This window comes from Mytilus trossulus, chromosome 2 (assembly GCF_036588685.1).
Source record: "Mytilus trossulus isolate FHL-02 chromosome 2, PNRI_Mtr1.1.1.hap1, whole genome shotgun sequence".
NCBI lineage: Eukaryota > Metazoa > Mollusca > Bivalvia > Mytilida > Mytilidae > Mytilus > Mytilus trossulus.
In genome coordinates this window covers 23,622,661-23,638,250 of record NC_086374.1, presented here as the reverse complement: position 1 = coordinate 23,638,250, position 15,590 = coordinate 23,622,661, and the positions used below count along the sequence as shown (strand labels likewise).

General features: G+C 31.3%; 1 protein-coding gene across 1 annotated transcript in view; it reads left to right on the top strand.

Moving 5' to 3' along the window:
• LOC134706786 (bone morphogenetic protein receptor type-2-like) overlaps positions 1-15,590 on the top strand; it is a 31,186-nt gene that overhangs the window by 2,007 nt on the left and 13,589 nt on the right. The window contains exons 2-3 of the mRNA XM_063566057.1: positions 2,553-2,705; positions 14,186-14,389. Of these exons, the coding sequence (XP_063422127.1) occupies positions 2,553-2,705; positions 14,186-14,389 (357 nt within the window). The remainder of the gene's footprint in view (positions 1-2,552; positions 2,706-14,185; positions 14,390-15,590) is intronic.

The following is a 15,590-nucleotide window of genomic DNA, read 5'->3' as shown; positions in this document are numbered from 1 at the left end:
ACCATAGAAAAAACAACAGCAGAAGGTCACCAACAGGTCTTCAATGTAGGGAGAAATTCCCGCACCTGGAGGTGTCCTTCAGCTGGCCCCTAAACAAATTTATACTAGTTCTGACAGTGATAATGAATGCCATACTAATTTCCAAATTGTACACAAGAAACTAAAATTAAAATAATACAAGACTAACAAAGGCCAGAAGGTCCTGACTTGGGACAGGCGCAAAAATACAGCGGGGTGAAACATGTTTGTGAGATCTCAACCCTCCCCTATACATGTACCTCAAGCCAATGTAGAAAAGTAAACACATAACAATACGCACATTAGAATTCAGTAAGTTCAAGAGAAGTCTGAGTCTGATGTCTGTACATTTACATACTGTATGCAATAATAATTGATAGACATGTACATGTACATGGTATATGAAAAATATATTGAGTAGCTTTTAAACTAAATTGATGTACAAATGTAAACATGGGTAAATCTCAGCAAGTAGTGTGTCATCCAATTGAAAGTAGGTCAATTATTGTGTCCAAGTACCTTATAACCTAATTTGTTTTACTCATCACTTCAGGTTAGAGTCTGATAGACGTAGTTTTTTAGCATGGTTATTGTACATGTGTATGTACAAGATTATGAAGCCTGCATAGATGTTATTACTTAACCAGGGGAGATATACATTAATTTACATGTATAGCCTTATTCCAATATCTGGTATTTTTATGCCCCTTCCAGTGCCGTAGCTGAGGGGGCATTAAGTTTTACCCTTGTCAGTCTGTACGTTCCTATTCACAAACTGGAGTTACCTTCAACCAAATGTTTTGAAAATTATATACATTGCTAAACACCACAAAACACAGATTACGTTTGAATTTGGTGGTGTCACTTAATTAAGCTTCTATTGTTTCACATTTATGCCTCATAAACAAATGTTTAAATTGGTGAAATTTTTCCTTCTCTTAAGTCATGTACATGTACATTAGTTTGCCTAAATTAATGTTATGAAACTTATTCATAAGGCTAATTACCTCAAAACAGATCAAGTTTGAATTTTAGTGGCATCACTTTAATCATTCTAGAGTTATGTCCCTTTACAAATGAAAAAAAATGCTGAATTTTTAGTATCCTTTCTCTTACTTAAGTTTGCCTCACCAAATGTTATGGAACTTATACAAATTGCTTATTACCACAAAATACAAACAAGTTTGAATTTTGGTGGCATCACTTTTACTGTTCTTGAGTTATGCCCTGTTACAAATTATGAATTACTTTTTTTTTGTTTCCACATGATTATGGTGATATAGTTCTCTGTAGTTCCAATTTAGATAGTTTTTACCATATTTTCTGCTATGAATAGAAAATGTGAGATTTGCCCAGGTACATAATTTAATATTTTATATAAACAGTCTTTTTTGTTACCTGCTTGTGCCAACATTTTTTTTATGATTTATAATTATAGATCCTGTTTAAGTACATATATATACACCTAGCATAAATAGTCCTGATCTTATGATCAAGATAAGGCATTTTAATAAAAAAAATTACTAAAAAATCTGAGTTACAAATGTTAGTCAGTTTTGTAAAGAATATATATATATCTTATTAATGTTCTCAATACATTGCAATATCATGCTTTTTAAATCAAATTCAATGTAACATGTAATGTATAACTGACCACTTTCCAAGTTGAGATCGAAATTAATATTTCGTGAATATTTGTTTAATACATGTAAACTACAGGCTGTTGGATCATCTTTACATTCATGAAAATGAATTTGTCAGGAAAAGTTAAATTAATGAATATATATATGTCAAATTGGGAATACCGTTGTGTCAAGGAGAAAACAACCTGACCAAAGAGCAGGCCACCAATGGGTCTTATACGCAGAGAGATAATCCGGCATGTTTGTACGAAACAGTCTGCAGACACAATTTTGAATTATTTTTATTTTTTTAAACTAAAATATCATTATAAATTTAGTATCAGAAATTTTGAATAGATTACACATTAGGTCAGCTTGGCCAATTACTGGTACTCTTTATGCTTTATTTTCTTTGGATCATCTTTTCATCAAAGTCCATATCTTTGGTAATTTTAAGATGCATAAATCATCTCTACTTGCAAGCAGACACTCAATTTTATAATCATTATTTAGACAAAAAATCTATTTGACCTAAATAAAATGTACCTTTAAAAGTTTAACTTGTGTACATGTACATATTTAGTATAAGATATCAGCTCATCTGAACTTTCTTTCAAAAAATCTATTAGCAAGTACAGCTCAGAATACAAACAAATTTTTGGTAATTTTTTAGGGTGAATTGTTACATCTGATCATCATCTCATGTCAGATCAGATATACATGTATATATACCAATTTAATTTATAATCAAAATTGTGACAAATGACAAGATATTAATTTGTTTAATACGGGACATATATCATTTTAGTTTACCAGAATTATCAGTCATGAAATCATATTTAACGAGAAAACTAATTTTACAATAATTTAGTAAGTTATTTAAATCAGCCCCTCTCCATTGTATAATTTTAGAAGAATGTTCTGGCAGAGTGTGCATTTCAAGCCATCCCAATGAGAGAGAACTACCATTGGTTAAGTCTCCTACAGTCCGTTGTCATAGTGATTACCAATCATGTTTTACAAGATGGGATTCAGTAAATGAAACAGAAACTATAACTGAACAAGGTAAATATGGTAGACCTTCATGGTAAAACAAAATGGAGATATATTTATTGTACAAAATGAACATTTTTTTTTATCAATTGAAAAAAATCCTTTAGTCAAAAGAAACAAATATAAAGGTCTTGAAGCTCAAGGGTGATGGATTTTATGACACATTTGCATTTATTAAGAATAATTGTGTGGTTAAGTATCCAGTTATAAAACTATTTGTTTCAAGACGTGTCTCAGTGGTTAAAAATGAAGTTCCAAAACAATTTTTCTAGAACTGTATTTGTATCCAATGATATTTCAAGCCATGTTAAACTTGTTTGTCAGATTTTTACATTACATGTATGTCTTAATGTTGTCATAGGAGAGGATTGAGGGCTCACAAGCAAAGGAGTAGGGGCTCCATAAATTATTAGAATATGAGTTAATGATTTAAAAAAAATGTTTTTATTTAACTAAAAAAGGTTCAATGACGTCACAATGGTAGGTGCAAATGACGTCATATTTGGGAAAATAAGCAAAAATACAGAAAATTTGATGGTTTTTCTAAATTTTGACCACCGCACCATGCTTGCACCAATTAGAAATTTTAACATTTTGACAAGTTTATACATATCAAACTTCGGATAAAAAATCTTTTTGGTGCAAGGTTGGTGCGATAGTTTATTTTATATTTTTCAAAGCCAAGCGGAGCAATAAAAAGCTGAAATTTGCCGTCCAAATTGGACCTTTTCATCTGACAAAGTTTAGTTTATACATTCTTATGCCTATAGAAACTTCTTTTTTTGTTTATGAATGTAAAGTGTATTCCTAATGATATTTCCGTAAGTTTATCTAGTTAAATTTCTTTAAAAAATCCGAAAAACAATGAACTTCATGTGTAAGGGAGTCAATAAAAACTTTGAGGACATTTTTTTTAATTATGAAATTTTAGATAGACCCTCAATACAACAAAATCTGTACATTTCTGATGTTTTTGCTAATTATCAATTCAAAATCTGTTGTTTGAATGGGGCAATCTTCTCTCTCTGGTATTAGGGTCAGATCCATGATTTATGTTACGAAAAGGGAAGGGGGGGATTTTTTTACTTAAATTTCCAATTGGCCAGAAACACGAGATTTATTTTGAAAATGAAACTACCTATATTCCAATTGGATTTGTCTTTGTGGGTAATGTGTATAGAGAACAAGTTCTATTAAATTTGATGGTAAGAAAACGGAAACGGCATAAGGTAGACTATCCATATATCCGTATATACATGTTTATATAAATAAGTACGTCTGAGCCAGTGACAACTCTACAACAGATTTATCCATTGGATCACCAGCAGTGATGGCGATACATGGCTGTGTACATTATGTATATACAACTCATCTAAACATCAACCCAACAATGTAGGATCTGTAAATTTGCTTTCGCGAATGTATATATATATATATGTGGATAATTGACCTTTCCATGCATAGAAACAAGAGCCTGAAGTCTGTAAGCATACTACATGTCTGTTATCTTTTTAAAGATTATGTTTTGAATAGTTTTATAATCATGCGTAAAAATAAAGTGTAAATTTTAAAATGTAAATTTTGTTGTTAAGCCCCATGTGTGGGCATTATATTTTCTGGTCTATGCCTCAAACGTCTGTTCGTCAGTACGTATGTTAGTCTGTTCGTCCGATTGTCCTTGTGTATCGCTTCAGGTTTAAGTTTTCGGTCAAGTTAGTTGAATCTGACATCAGACTCAGACTTTTTTTTAAGTAAATTTTACTGTGTGTATTTTGTGTTTGATTTTTTCTTCTTTGGCTAGAGGTAAACGGAGAGGGGGTTTGAGATCTCAAAATAACATGTTTAAGCCTGCCGATTTTTTGGGCCTGTTCTTATTCAGGATTTCCTGCTCATTGTTAGTCTTGCGATTTCCACATCCATGTACTAAATGAAATTGTAATTTTGACGAATATATAATGAATATTATCTTGATGATCAAAGACCAAGTCATACAACACTAAGATAAGTGAAGGCGAAAAGTAAACTAGTCACATTGACAAGAACTACAATAAAACAAATATTCGAAATCTAGATCTGATCTGGTGTACTAAAGAAATATTGACATCGAATGTTTGTGGCGCAACATCATAGCCACAAGTTAACAATTTGTTTTTCTGTGACGTATTAAATTTATATTCAGATCCATTTTGTTACATCTTGTGATCCATTTTATTTGGCAATCGTCAATGGCAGTCAGCAGGGTTAAAGAACATCAGTTGTTCGACCTGTTAGTCAAATGCGTTTTGTTTAAATATACTTTTTCACTTTTTTGGTCTTTTGGAAAATGTTGTTTGTGCTGTTTTTAGACCCTTCTACAACGAAATTTGTTTGACATGCACACGTATAAAAATTGCGGTTTTTATCCAATGCAATCATAGGTTTGAACGTAGTTTTCAATTTAGACATGTTTATATATATATATATATAATGAATATAGAAAATTTAAGAATACAGATTGATTTTATATAGTAGCATGTTCCAGTTTTGTAATGCTATAGAATGATACAGTTATAATTCTGGACGTCTGAAATAGATAATAAAAATAAGATGAATTTCGAAAAGTCAACCCAAACGATCCTTTACAAATGTCTAGAGGGGGTGGGGTGGGGTGGGGGTATACTTTTAAACTTAATTGATAGGGGTGCCGCTGTTTTGTCACCTCACCCAGTTTTACATTTTAAATATATATATACCTTTTCATAAATTGCGTAGGAAAAAAAGTTACCTTTTCATAAATTGCGTAGGAAAAAAAGTTACCTTTTCCTATATTGATTTGGTTTCATGTGGTTTTATTTAAACGAGTAATACATAAGTGTCCAAAGAGAAAAAATGGTTGCTAAAGACACAGCGGGAACACCAAACAAGTTGACAGTCAAAGAAATTATGGGATCTTTATTGTCCTTATCTTATATATCTGATAGTTTTCTTATTTTTTCACTTATTCAAGCTTAAAAAGGTGTAAATAGAAGTGCCCCCTTCAATCCTAACCCCTTCCTGAAACATAACTACTGTAATGGAAATACACTGACTTTTGAAAACACCCTTTAATGTATATGTTTATATCTATTTATTTCAGATAATTAATATTAAGATTTCTTAGCGCTAAATGTGTCTTGTCTTTATATTATTCCTCTTGTCGCTGATAAGTGAGACCCCACCCAGCATCAGATGCACAATCTGTATATTTCAGCAATACCCGGTGTTTTGTTTTGTTTGTTGATGTTTCAATATTGCTTTCCCCCTTAATATTTACCTTGGAGTTTGTTTCTTTTTACAATTTGCATCTTAAATTGCCTTTCTGTTGCAATATATTGAAAATTAAATCTGGTAAAATAGAAAACAAATTGTGGTTGCCATGGGCAAAGATGTGTTGCTAGGGAGAAACAACAGTGAATTTGTCAAAAATGTGCAATTAATTATGTAATATTCAAATAGTGTACAAGTATAAAGTTTACAACATGCTAAACAGGTTCAATTTCAAATATAGATATATTAAAGCTGTATAATAATCATATTTGATGAGTTTAATTCCGCCATTATAGTGGTTGCTAGGCAACAGAATAAACGAGCTAGACCCAAAATTCAATTATTTTCAGAAGGTCTTTGGTATAGACTTACAACATGACAAATTAAATGAAATTTGGGGGTGGGGCCAAAAATGGCCCTTATAGCCCCTAGTCCTTAAATTCGGCTACATTCTCTGTACCTGTTGTTTGTAAGAAATTTGTAATTTAGTTGTTGTTGTTGGATGCTTATTATCTGCCTTAATTGGTTTTTAGTTTTCTCTTTTGAATTCATTTACATTTCACGTTTCCAGGATCTTTTATAGCTTTCTATATATATGGTATAGGTTCTTATTGTTGATTACTGTATAGTCTTCTATATATATATACATGTAGTTGTTTACATCCTTGTTCTTAGGTCAGGTGGATAGTTATCTGATTCACAGAATTCAATGAAAACATATTGCACATGTCAAGTAAACATAATATAAGATCACATAAATGAGGAATAGAGAAAAGGATAAATATAAGGACTAGTAGAACTGTAGCTATCTGTGCTACAAAAATATACTGCTGATAAAATAGAACATTGGATTAAACTGAAAATTTTTGCTGAACAAAAGCAGGTAGAGTTAACTCCATTTCTAAGTTGATGGGTCTGAAATATCTGTTTTTATCAAATTTCACAGTTTTTGGTTATCTTCATTACAGATAGCCCTTGACAGATGATTTTTATCAAATTTTGAATTTGTAGCAGAATACAATACATGTACATGCATATATGTCATGCACGTAGATAGAGCAAAAATGTAAACAGTAAACATTATCAGCAAATCAATTTCTAACTAATAAGTCTGATGGCTGAAAAGGTCAAATGACCCCTATAGGATTAGCTGTCCTTAAAGACAAATAGTATCCATGATTGTTGTTTTTTTTCAGGAATACAATGTAATAATATGTTAATACTAGCAAATTAGTCAATGTGGCCTGAAACCTTAAATCCAGTCCTTACAAAATGCAAGAGTAATTGCCCTTAATGAACATTTTACACATATTTTGATACCTATTCATTAATTAATCAATGAGATTCAAAATCTTGGGCTTCATGCTTTAAATTTTAATTGCCGAGATTTTTGCAACACAATAAATTATGGTAGACATGTGCAAAAAAATGTGGATCTTTTTTGTGCATACATGCATGATATGTAAACATAAAATTCGACCCAAAAAAAACACACAGGAAGATAAATTATAGATTTACATCTGTGCCTCTGCAACATTTTTGATGGTGAAAAATCCTTAAAAATGGTAAAAAATCATTGAAAAGAGAAAGTCTGGTTCACCATTTTTTGTTAAGGCATGTTTGAGTTTACTGTTTTGTCTTGAAGTTGGAAATGTATAAATGGGTCAAGTGAAATAAAGTTTAAATGGAAACAGGGAATGTGTCAAAGTGGCAACTGCCCGACCAAAGAGCATAAAACAGCCCAAGGCCAAGAATGGGTCTTTAACACAGCAAAAAATCTTTCATATTTTGTAATTCATTTTTGTTTTGTTCACTTCTTAATCTGCAAAAAGTATATTTGTTTTTCTAAGTAGACAAATTTAAATTGAAGAAGATACTATGATTTTAGGACATTTTGATTATTCTTGTTATAACAATAAGCTGTAGTCTTGGAAAACTCATTAGCTGCTTTATAATAGATTTCTCCATCAGTCTGCTATCCAGCCTGATCATACCATCAAGTCACCAGAAAACTATTACCAGAAGACAAATTAGTCTGAGATGTGAAATTTTCTTTGACAAAACACCTGATCATGTCTAATTATTGTACCAAAAGACTCATCACTGTTTCTAATCACATTTTTTAGCTATGTTACATAATTTCTTGGCAAGCATATATTCAATCATTGTAAAAAACAAGACATGAAAATAGTTTGCAGGTTGTAGTAGCTTGAATATATAATAGTTGTATTGTGTAGTCTACTAATAATATTTTAAGACTGAAATATAAAGGGTTTCTCAATATGACTGAAACCATCATTAATGACTCTTTATGCCTTAACAATAATATGTATTTTGGCCATACAATAAAAATAGTCTGTAAAACTATAAATAGTAAATACAATCAGCAAAACCAGTATGCAAAATATTGATAAGACAGAAACCAGCAAATGACCTTTTATAGTACCTATAGTTATTTACTCAAATGGCTATTAATAAATATTATATTTGAACACTTTAAGTTTTTTTGTCTGTCACTCTATTACATGTATCTTAAAAACTATATGAGCAACAGACGGAGTCAAAAAGCGAGACATACATGTAGGTATGCTGTTTCTGGCAGTGATGGTGTCATCAATGTATTAGTTTGTGATTAGGTCTAGTTTATGGTGAACCACAAGTGGTAGGTCAATCATATTTTGGTATGCAGTTGTATAAGCATTGGCATATCTCTCCATAAAGATTATTTGGCTCTGCCCCCTCAATCATGGTCTATTGACTTTTAAAACTCTTCTAATTTTACATGTACAATTTTGTGATTAGGTCAGTTTATAGGGAACCCCAAGGTGTAGGTCAATGACATTTGTTATGCAGTTGTTTAAGTATTAGCATATCTCATTTCCATGGAGATAATTTGGCTTCGCCCCCTTAGTCATGGTCTATTGACTTTGATTATTTTTCTAAGTTATCATGTATTAGTTTGTGATTAGGTCAGTTGAAGGGGAACCATTAGTGGTAGGCCAATGCTAATTAATATTCAGTTGTATAATCATTGGCACATCTCATTTCCATGGAAAATATTTGGCCTCGCCCCCTCAGTCACAGTCTAATGACTTTGAAACTTATATAGAAATTGACAATGAGGGTCGGTTGAAAACAAAACTTTACGACAAAGAGATGATTTCAGCTTTCCAATTGTGAACTTTCCATTTCTAAGTAGCAACATTCCAGCAGCACCTGCATACGGGGTATATATCTCCCAATTGATATGATATTCCCGTGCTTGCATTTCCTATCATAATTTTCTTGATAGAGGGTTGCTGCTTACAAGGAAGCTATTAAACCAAGAGTTCCAAATGGTGAAGTTTAAATCATCCCTTCGTAAATTTTACGGACGCCATCACAAGTTGGTTGACCATTATGGAATCACCATTTCACAAATGATATCAGATATGTTCCTTACGTCATAACTACAATCCCCTTCCCTTTCATGAATGTGACCTACCGAATTAGACTATTTACCTGATTTGTAATCACATAAGCAACACGACGGGTGCCAAATGTGGAGCAGGATCTGCTTACCCTTCCGGAGCACCTGAGATCACCCCTAGTTTTTGGTGGGGTTCATGTTGCTTATTCTTTAGTTTTCTTTGTTGTGTCATGTGTACTATTGTTTTTCTGTTTGTCTTTTTCATTTTTAGCCATGGCGTTGTCAGTTTGTTTTAGATTTATGAGTTTGACTGTCCCTTTGGTATCTTTTGTCCCTCTTTTTATGTAAGTTCAATGTATTAGTTTGTGATTAGATCAGTTTAAGATGAACTTCTAATGGTAAGTCAATGATATTTGGTATGCAAATTTATTTGCATTTGGAAGTATCGTTTCCAAGGAGATTGTATAGCCCCCCCCCCCCCCCCCTCTTCACTGTTCATTGACTTTGAAACTTTTACATAGTTTACAAGTTAATGTTTGTATTTAGGTTTGGGAACGACTTATAATAAGTCAATGGTATTTGGTATGCAGTTGTATTTGCATTGGCACATCTCATTTACATGAAGATTGTTTACCCATGTTACTCAGTCATGGTTCATTGACTTTAAATTTGAATATTTGCATAACTTGTGTAAGATGTATTACTGTTTTGATTTCAACATTTGCATAATCAAAATTGCAAAAAGACGAGACAAAATCTCTGTGATAATTATTTTTTTTATTAAATATACAAAGTTATCCTGGCATCGCAGACAAAACAATAATTAGCCTGATTCACTTGAGAAGCTGCATGTTTGAAAATGAATAATTTGTCTTCTAAGAGAAATTTTATTGCAAAAATATGAGAGAAAAAAATCACAATGTCATACTTTTGCTATGTGAGCAGTAATGTGGCCTTTAGGAGAATTTATATTATTTTTTTGTCTTATGCAATGCATACTTTTACGACATGAAACAGTGAAAAACCTGAAGGTTTACAGCTATTGAATTTTCTGTACTTCATCTAATAAATGGACTTGAAAGAATTTCATGTGCCGATGTGGTTTTTTTTTGTTGTAACTTGCTCTGCACTGTTCTATTTGTAGTAAATTATTATACTCTGTAGTCTGTATATTATTGAGGATATTGAGATAACAACAACAAAATAGGAGTTAAGAATATTTTTCCAGATGTGACAAGTCTAGATTTGCTAATTTTGCAATTTCCTTATTTAAAAAAGACTTGATTTAAGATTTGAGTTACAAATTAGCTACAATGCAACATGTATAGATTCTATGTTACATTGGGATTGGCAGGCTACTTCCTTCTAGCTTCAGATTTCTCTGAGGAAACAAAATAATCATGGCAGTCCTTATTATCTTCAATTATATAATGATGTAATATGAGCAATATCTTTTTCATAAAAATCGCATGCCAGGTTGTAGATGAGAGATATATATATTCACTGTTGTTAAATAAATTGGAACAGAATCAGTCTATTATATAATTTACACGTGTCAGAAATAATTACATCCCCTTTCAGTGAAAGTAATTTGTCACAACATATATGAGGACACTATGATCATGAGGACGAAACTTAGATTATCCATCTGCCAAAATTCTAGAGTCTCATGCAGCTAAAATAATTAACCTCAAACCTCAATTTTCTACTGACAAAACACATTTTTTCCCCACTTTTCCCCAAATTTGTACTGAACTATTATTCAACAGGAAATCCCCTTTGTAACCCTACATTGATTGCATAATGATTTGACTATTATGTAATTTTACTTTGCCAGGTTTAAGATAATTTTATCTGCTATTTCTTCTCATTAAATCCTTGGCTGGTGAGTGAAACGTTAGACAAAAATGACCTTTCAAGTTGTGACTGATTTGTATCTTTAATAGGTATTCATTTCCTTACAGCTATAGTTCATAAACACAACAGTTAGATTATACAAACTGTATCAGATTCTACAGAAGTTATAGGAACTTTATAACATTGTATGATGTAAAGACAGCCATAAGAAATTGTTTGAAGTTTGTGCAGTCACAAGATTATATTGGGGTCCTCAATGCCCCAGTGGTCTAATAAGTCAAAGTGCTGTATAGCTAGCCTGACAAAACTGAGGTTGTGAGTTCCTACACAGCATGTGCAAGATGCACTTGACTCCAATCTTCATAGAATAGAATTGTTAGACTAGTTTTCTTACCAAAGGTCAGTGAAACTCTACAGGCACTTCATGTCCCTCCACTAATCAAAACTGATTGCCATGAATAGCACAATAGTACACTGAAAGAGGCGTTAAACATCTATCAATCAATTCAAAAGTTTGAAGAGAACGGTTACAACCTTGTATGATGTAAAGGTAGCTTTAATCAAGTTTATAGGCTGGAGAGGAGGTCATAAGATCATATGTTAATGGATTGTCATAGGATGGTATGATTCAGATTATTTGTCAAAAAATGCTCTGATGTCTAACAGTCTTTTTTGGTGACTTTCTAAAAATAGTTATTGCACCAGAGTTGCTCTGATATCTGACCCAGACTTTGAGCAGCAAGTTTCTAGCTTAAACTTGTAATAGATTCATCTTCATCGAATAATCTCATGATCACACAGGCATGGATCATGACTACCTTAGTATGTATTCCGGTCCAATATTGAATAAGATTCAGAAACCTATCTTTAAATATAGTCAATGATAAAGTCATAATGTTGATGTTCAAACATCAGGACACTCTTTACTTGTGACTATTATATCGATTGTATTGTTCAGATATCTTCATTGTAATGCCAGTTGAACTGGAATTTACTTGCACTATCTTTTTTATTATGCCTCAGGCCGTAGTTTTTTTATTTTTAGTTTTACGAACCCTCCTACCCTAATTTTTGCCAAATAGGAAAAAAAATAAATAATAAAAATGTTGATTTTTATTTTTTTTTCTCCTCCGACCCAGTGTTTTTCATGCAAAAAAAAAAAATTTAGTTCATAACTGCATGAAAGAATCTAAATTTATGCTCTTGGTGATTTAGTAAGTTGTTGCACATTGATTTTCAAAAAAATGGTTGTTACACTAGTAGAAAATCTCCTGGTGAAATAAAAAAAAAAATAAATTATATTGACGGTTGGTATTAAAAAAAAAATCAGCAGCAGCAGTTTTTTTTTTTTTTTTAGTCCTCCTACCCATTGGTTTTGTCAAAAAATTTCGTAAAACTAAAAATATAATAACTATGGCCTCATCTACAATAGTAGAGGGCATTATGTTTTCTGGTCTGTGCGTACATTCATCTGTTCATTCATCTGTCTGTCTGTCCAGCTTCAGGTGAAAGTTTTGGGCATGGTAGTTTTTGATGAAGTTGAAGTCCAATCAACTTGAAACTTAGTACACATGTTCCCTATAATGCTAATTATAAACATAGAAAATGATAGTGCGAGTGGGACAAATGTACTTTGGACACATTTTTGTTTTAAATAACTTAAATGTAATATTACAGTCTTAATGATATCAACTCCATTTTGCAATAGTTTTTTTTTTCTTTTTTTAATTTTAATTTTGCTACATGTCACCAAACAAAAAAACAACATCAGAATTAACCCCCCTCCCCTTTTCCCAATCATTAATTTGTAAAATAATTGGTACAAAAAAATAAGTGCAAAATTTGAACAGCAACTACTGTTAGTTAACATATTGAATTAGTTTTATAAATAGTCTAACATAGGACAGGAGTAATTGGGAGGTATTGTCAGCTAATCTAGCTGTACAATATACTGTGCATGAATCATGCTTTAGAAGTTTGTTAACAAATCCATATCAGTCTGGTATGTACTACAATCAATACTATTGAACAGTCTGAGTCATCATGTCAACAAACTGAATTATATAATAAATGTATACACTTATTTCCACATAGTATGTGGGGGAATATAAAGTCGGGAATACCACTTTTTAGATAAGGTTAATAGATGACTTAAAAAATGCAAATAAAATTATATAACTTCCACAAAACTATGTCAATGCATCTTATTCATTAATAACAAATAATTGTCAGTTCTTAAGTAAAAGTGGCATTATATTTTTATGAAAAAGGCTTTATTGGGTTTAGGACAAAAGCCCCCTAACAAAACAGTTATTTAAAGATAAAATATTCAGATTGCATATATACTAATCTGGAAATAAGGATAAAGAGCACATTTGTTTTGGTAAAATGCAAAGATTTTTTTTTTTAAACTACTTAGTTTTAAAGGAATTGAATTTGAAGAAATAGAACATATATCAAAGAGAAGTGCTTCCACAGAAGGTTTATATTGTCCTTTCTTCGTTAATTTGTGTATACATTCACTCATAACATTTTCGGGAGAGGGTATAACAGCTTGCATCAAAATAAGGTCATTATGACCCACAATGTTTAAATTGATAAAAATATATAAGTATTTTACACCTTGTTGATTTTGTCTCGCTTCTGTGACGTGAAAAATACAAGACCTAAGAATGCTGTTTCTAGCCATATTAACAATATACTAGTTTGTGATTAGGTCAGTTTATTGGGAGGAACCAATAGTATAGGTCAGTGATATATGTTATGAAGTTGTATAAGCATTAGCACATCTCCTTTCCGTGGAGACTTTTGCTTAGTTAACATGTTTGAATATATTGCAATTTTGATTTTCAGTATTTGCATTATGCTATCAAAATTATAAAAAAAGATTGAGACATGTCTCTATTTTCACATTATTGCATAAGTTTATGTTATATTACAGGATGTTTGAATGTGGGATCACATGATATCTGTGCTCGGTCAGACTGTATTGAACAGATAGATGGCACCACTAGTCACAATTTTTGTTGTTGTTACACTGACCTTTGTAACCAGAACTTTACCAAGGTTACTGATGTTGAGTACAAACAGATAACAGCCAAGAAAAAAGTGGATTCCTGGGACAATAGTCAAAAGAAACTCTCAAGTATATACCGCATTAGGATATTAAAATAATGATATGTTTTTACTTGAAATGTTCAAGGGACTTTAGCTGTCAAATTCATGTTCATTGATTTGACTCAAATTCTAATTTTGGTTTTATATCTACATGTAAACATATATTTAAACGTATATCCAAATTATAAAAAAGACTAAACTAAACAATTTACTATGCATGTAGGCAAAAATTTGTATCAGCATTTCATGTGTATTTTAGTCTAGACCTCCAAAGACTGCCAACTAAACAAATTATTATTTCAGGATTTCACTTTCATTAATGATTGAACAAACAAATAAAAAATCATATTTCGATTTTGTTCATATCTTGTAGCTAATGCCCATTACTGATCTTATACTTAAGCTATATCTAGAAAAACAACAAAATATACCTTGATAATTTGGTTGGTTGGCAGGATTTTCATGTATATCTTTTTAATAAGGTATTCTCTTAAAGGATGATTTTGGCCTTTTTGACCCAATTCGTTAAGTCAAAGTAAATTATGTCGGATAACAAACACCAAATGATGGCAGTCACTGTCTTGATGGATTATATACATAATCTAATGGTAAAAGGATTCAACATCTTTTAAAATTCTTGCATTTCTGCATTAAATTGATCAAAGACAAAGATACTATCAAATTCTGTTTAAAAATTCTATTTAAAAACTTGATAGTTGTTTCCCATAATAAATTTGATAAATCAATTGAATATAATTAGTCCAGTCAAACTAAGATTTAACCTCAAACTAATTGCAACAGAAAATATTTTAGTTCTAACCTATAGTATTATGCCCTTTATATACACAGAAAAAGTCCCCAAAAATCTAACTTGAGGAAAACTCAAAATCAGCATTTTAAATTTCTTATGGAAATTAACATTGGGAGGGGAGATAACTCTTGCAAAAGTTAGTATTTTTTGGTCAGATTTTGGTTGTTTTTCTTGAAATTTATGTATAGTATGATAATTTGATGGAGTTATAAGTTTGTATTTGACTTAATTATGTAATGTTCTGCTCATGAAATGTACAAAACCGAATTGTTATGGGTAGTTTTATTTATTTCGTACATTTTTCTTTAAAGAAATTGCAAATTTGAAGCTTTATAACCATTTTAAAAAAATAATATGAAGATTTGGTATTGTTTATATCTGTATATTATATTTTTTCAGCAACTTACTTATCTTAAGA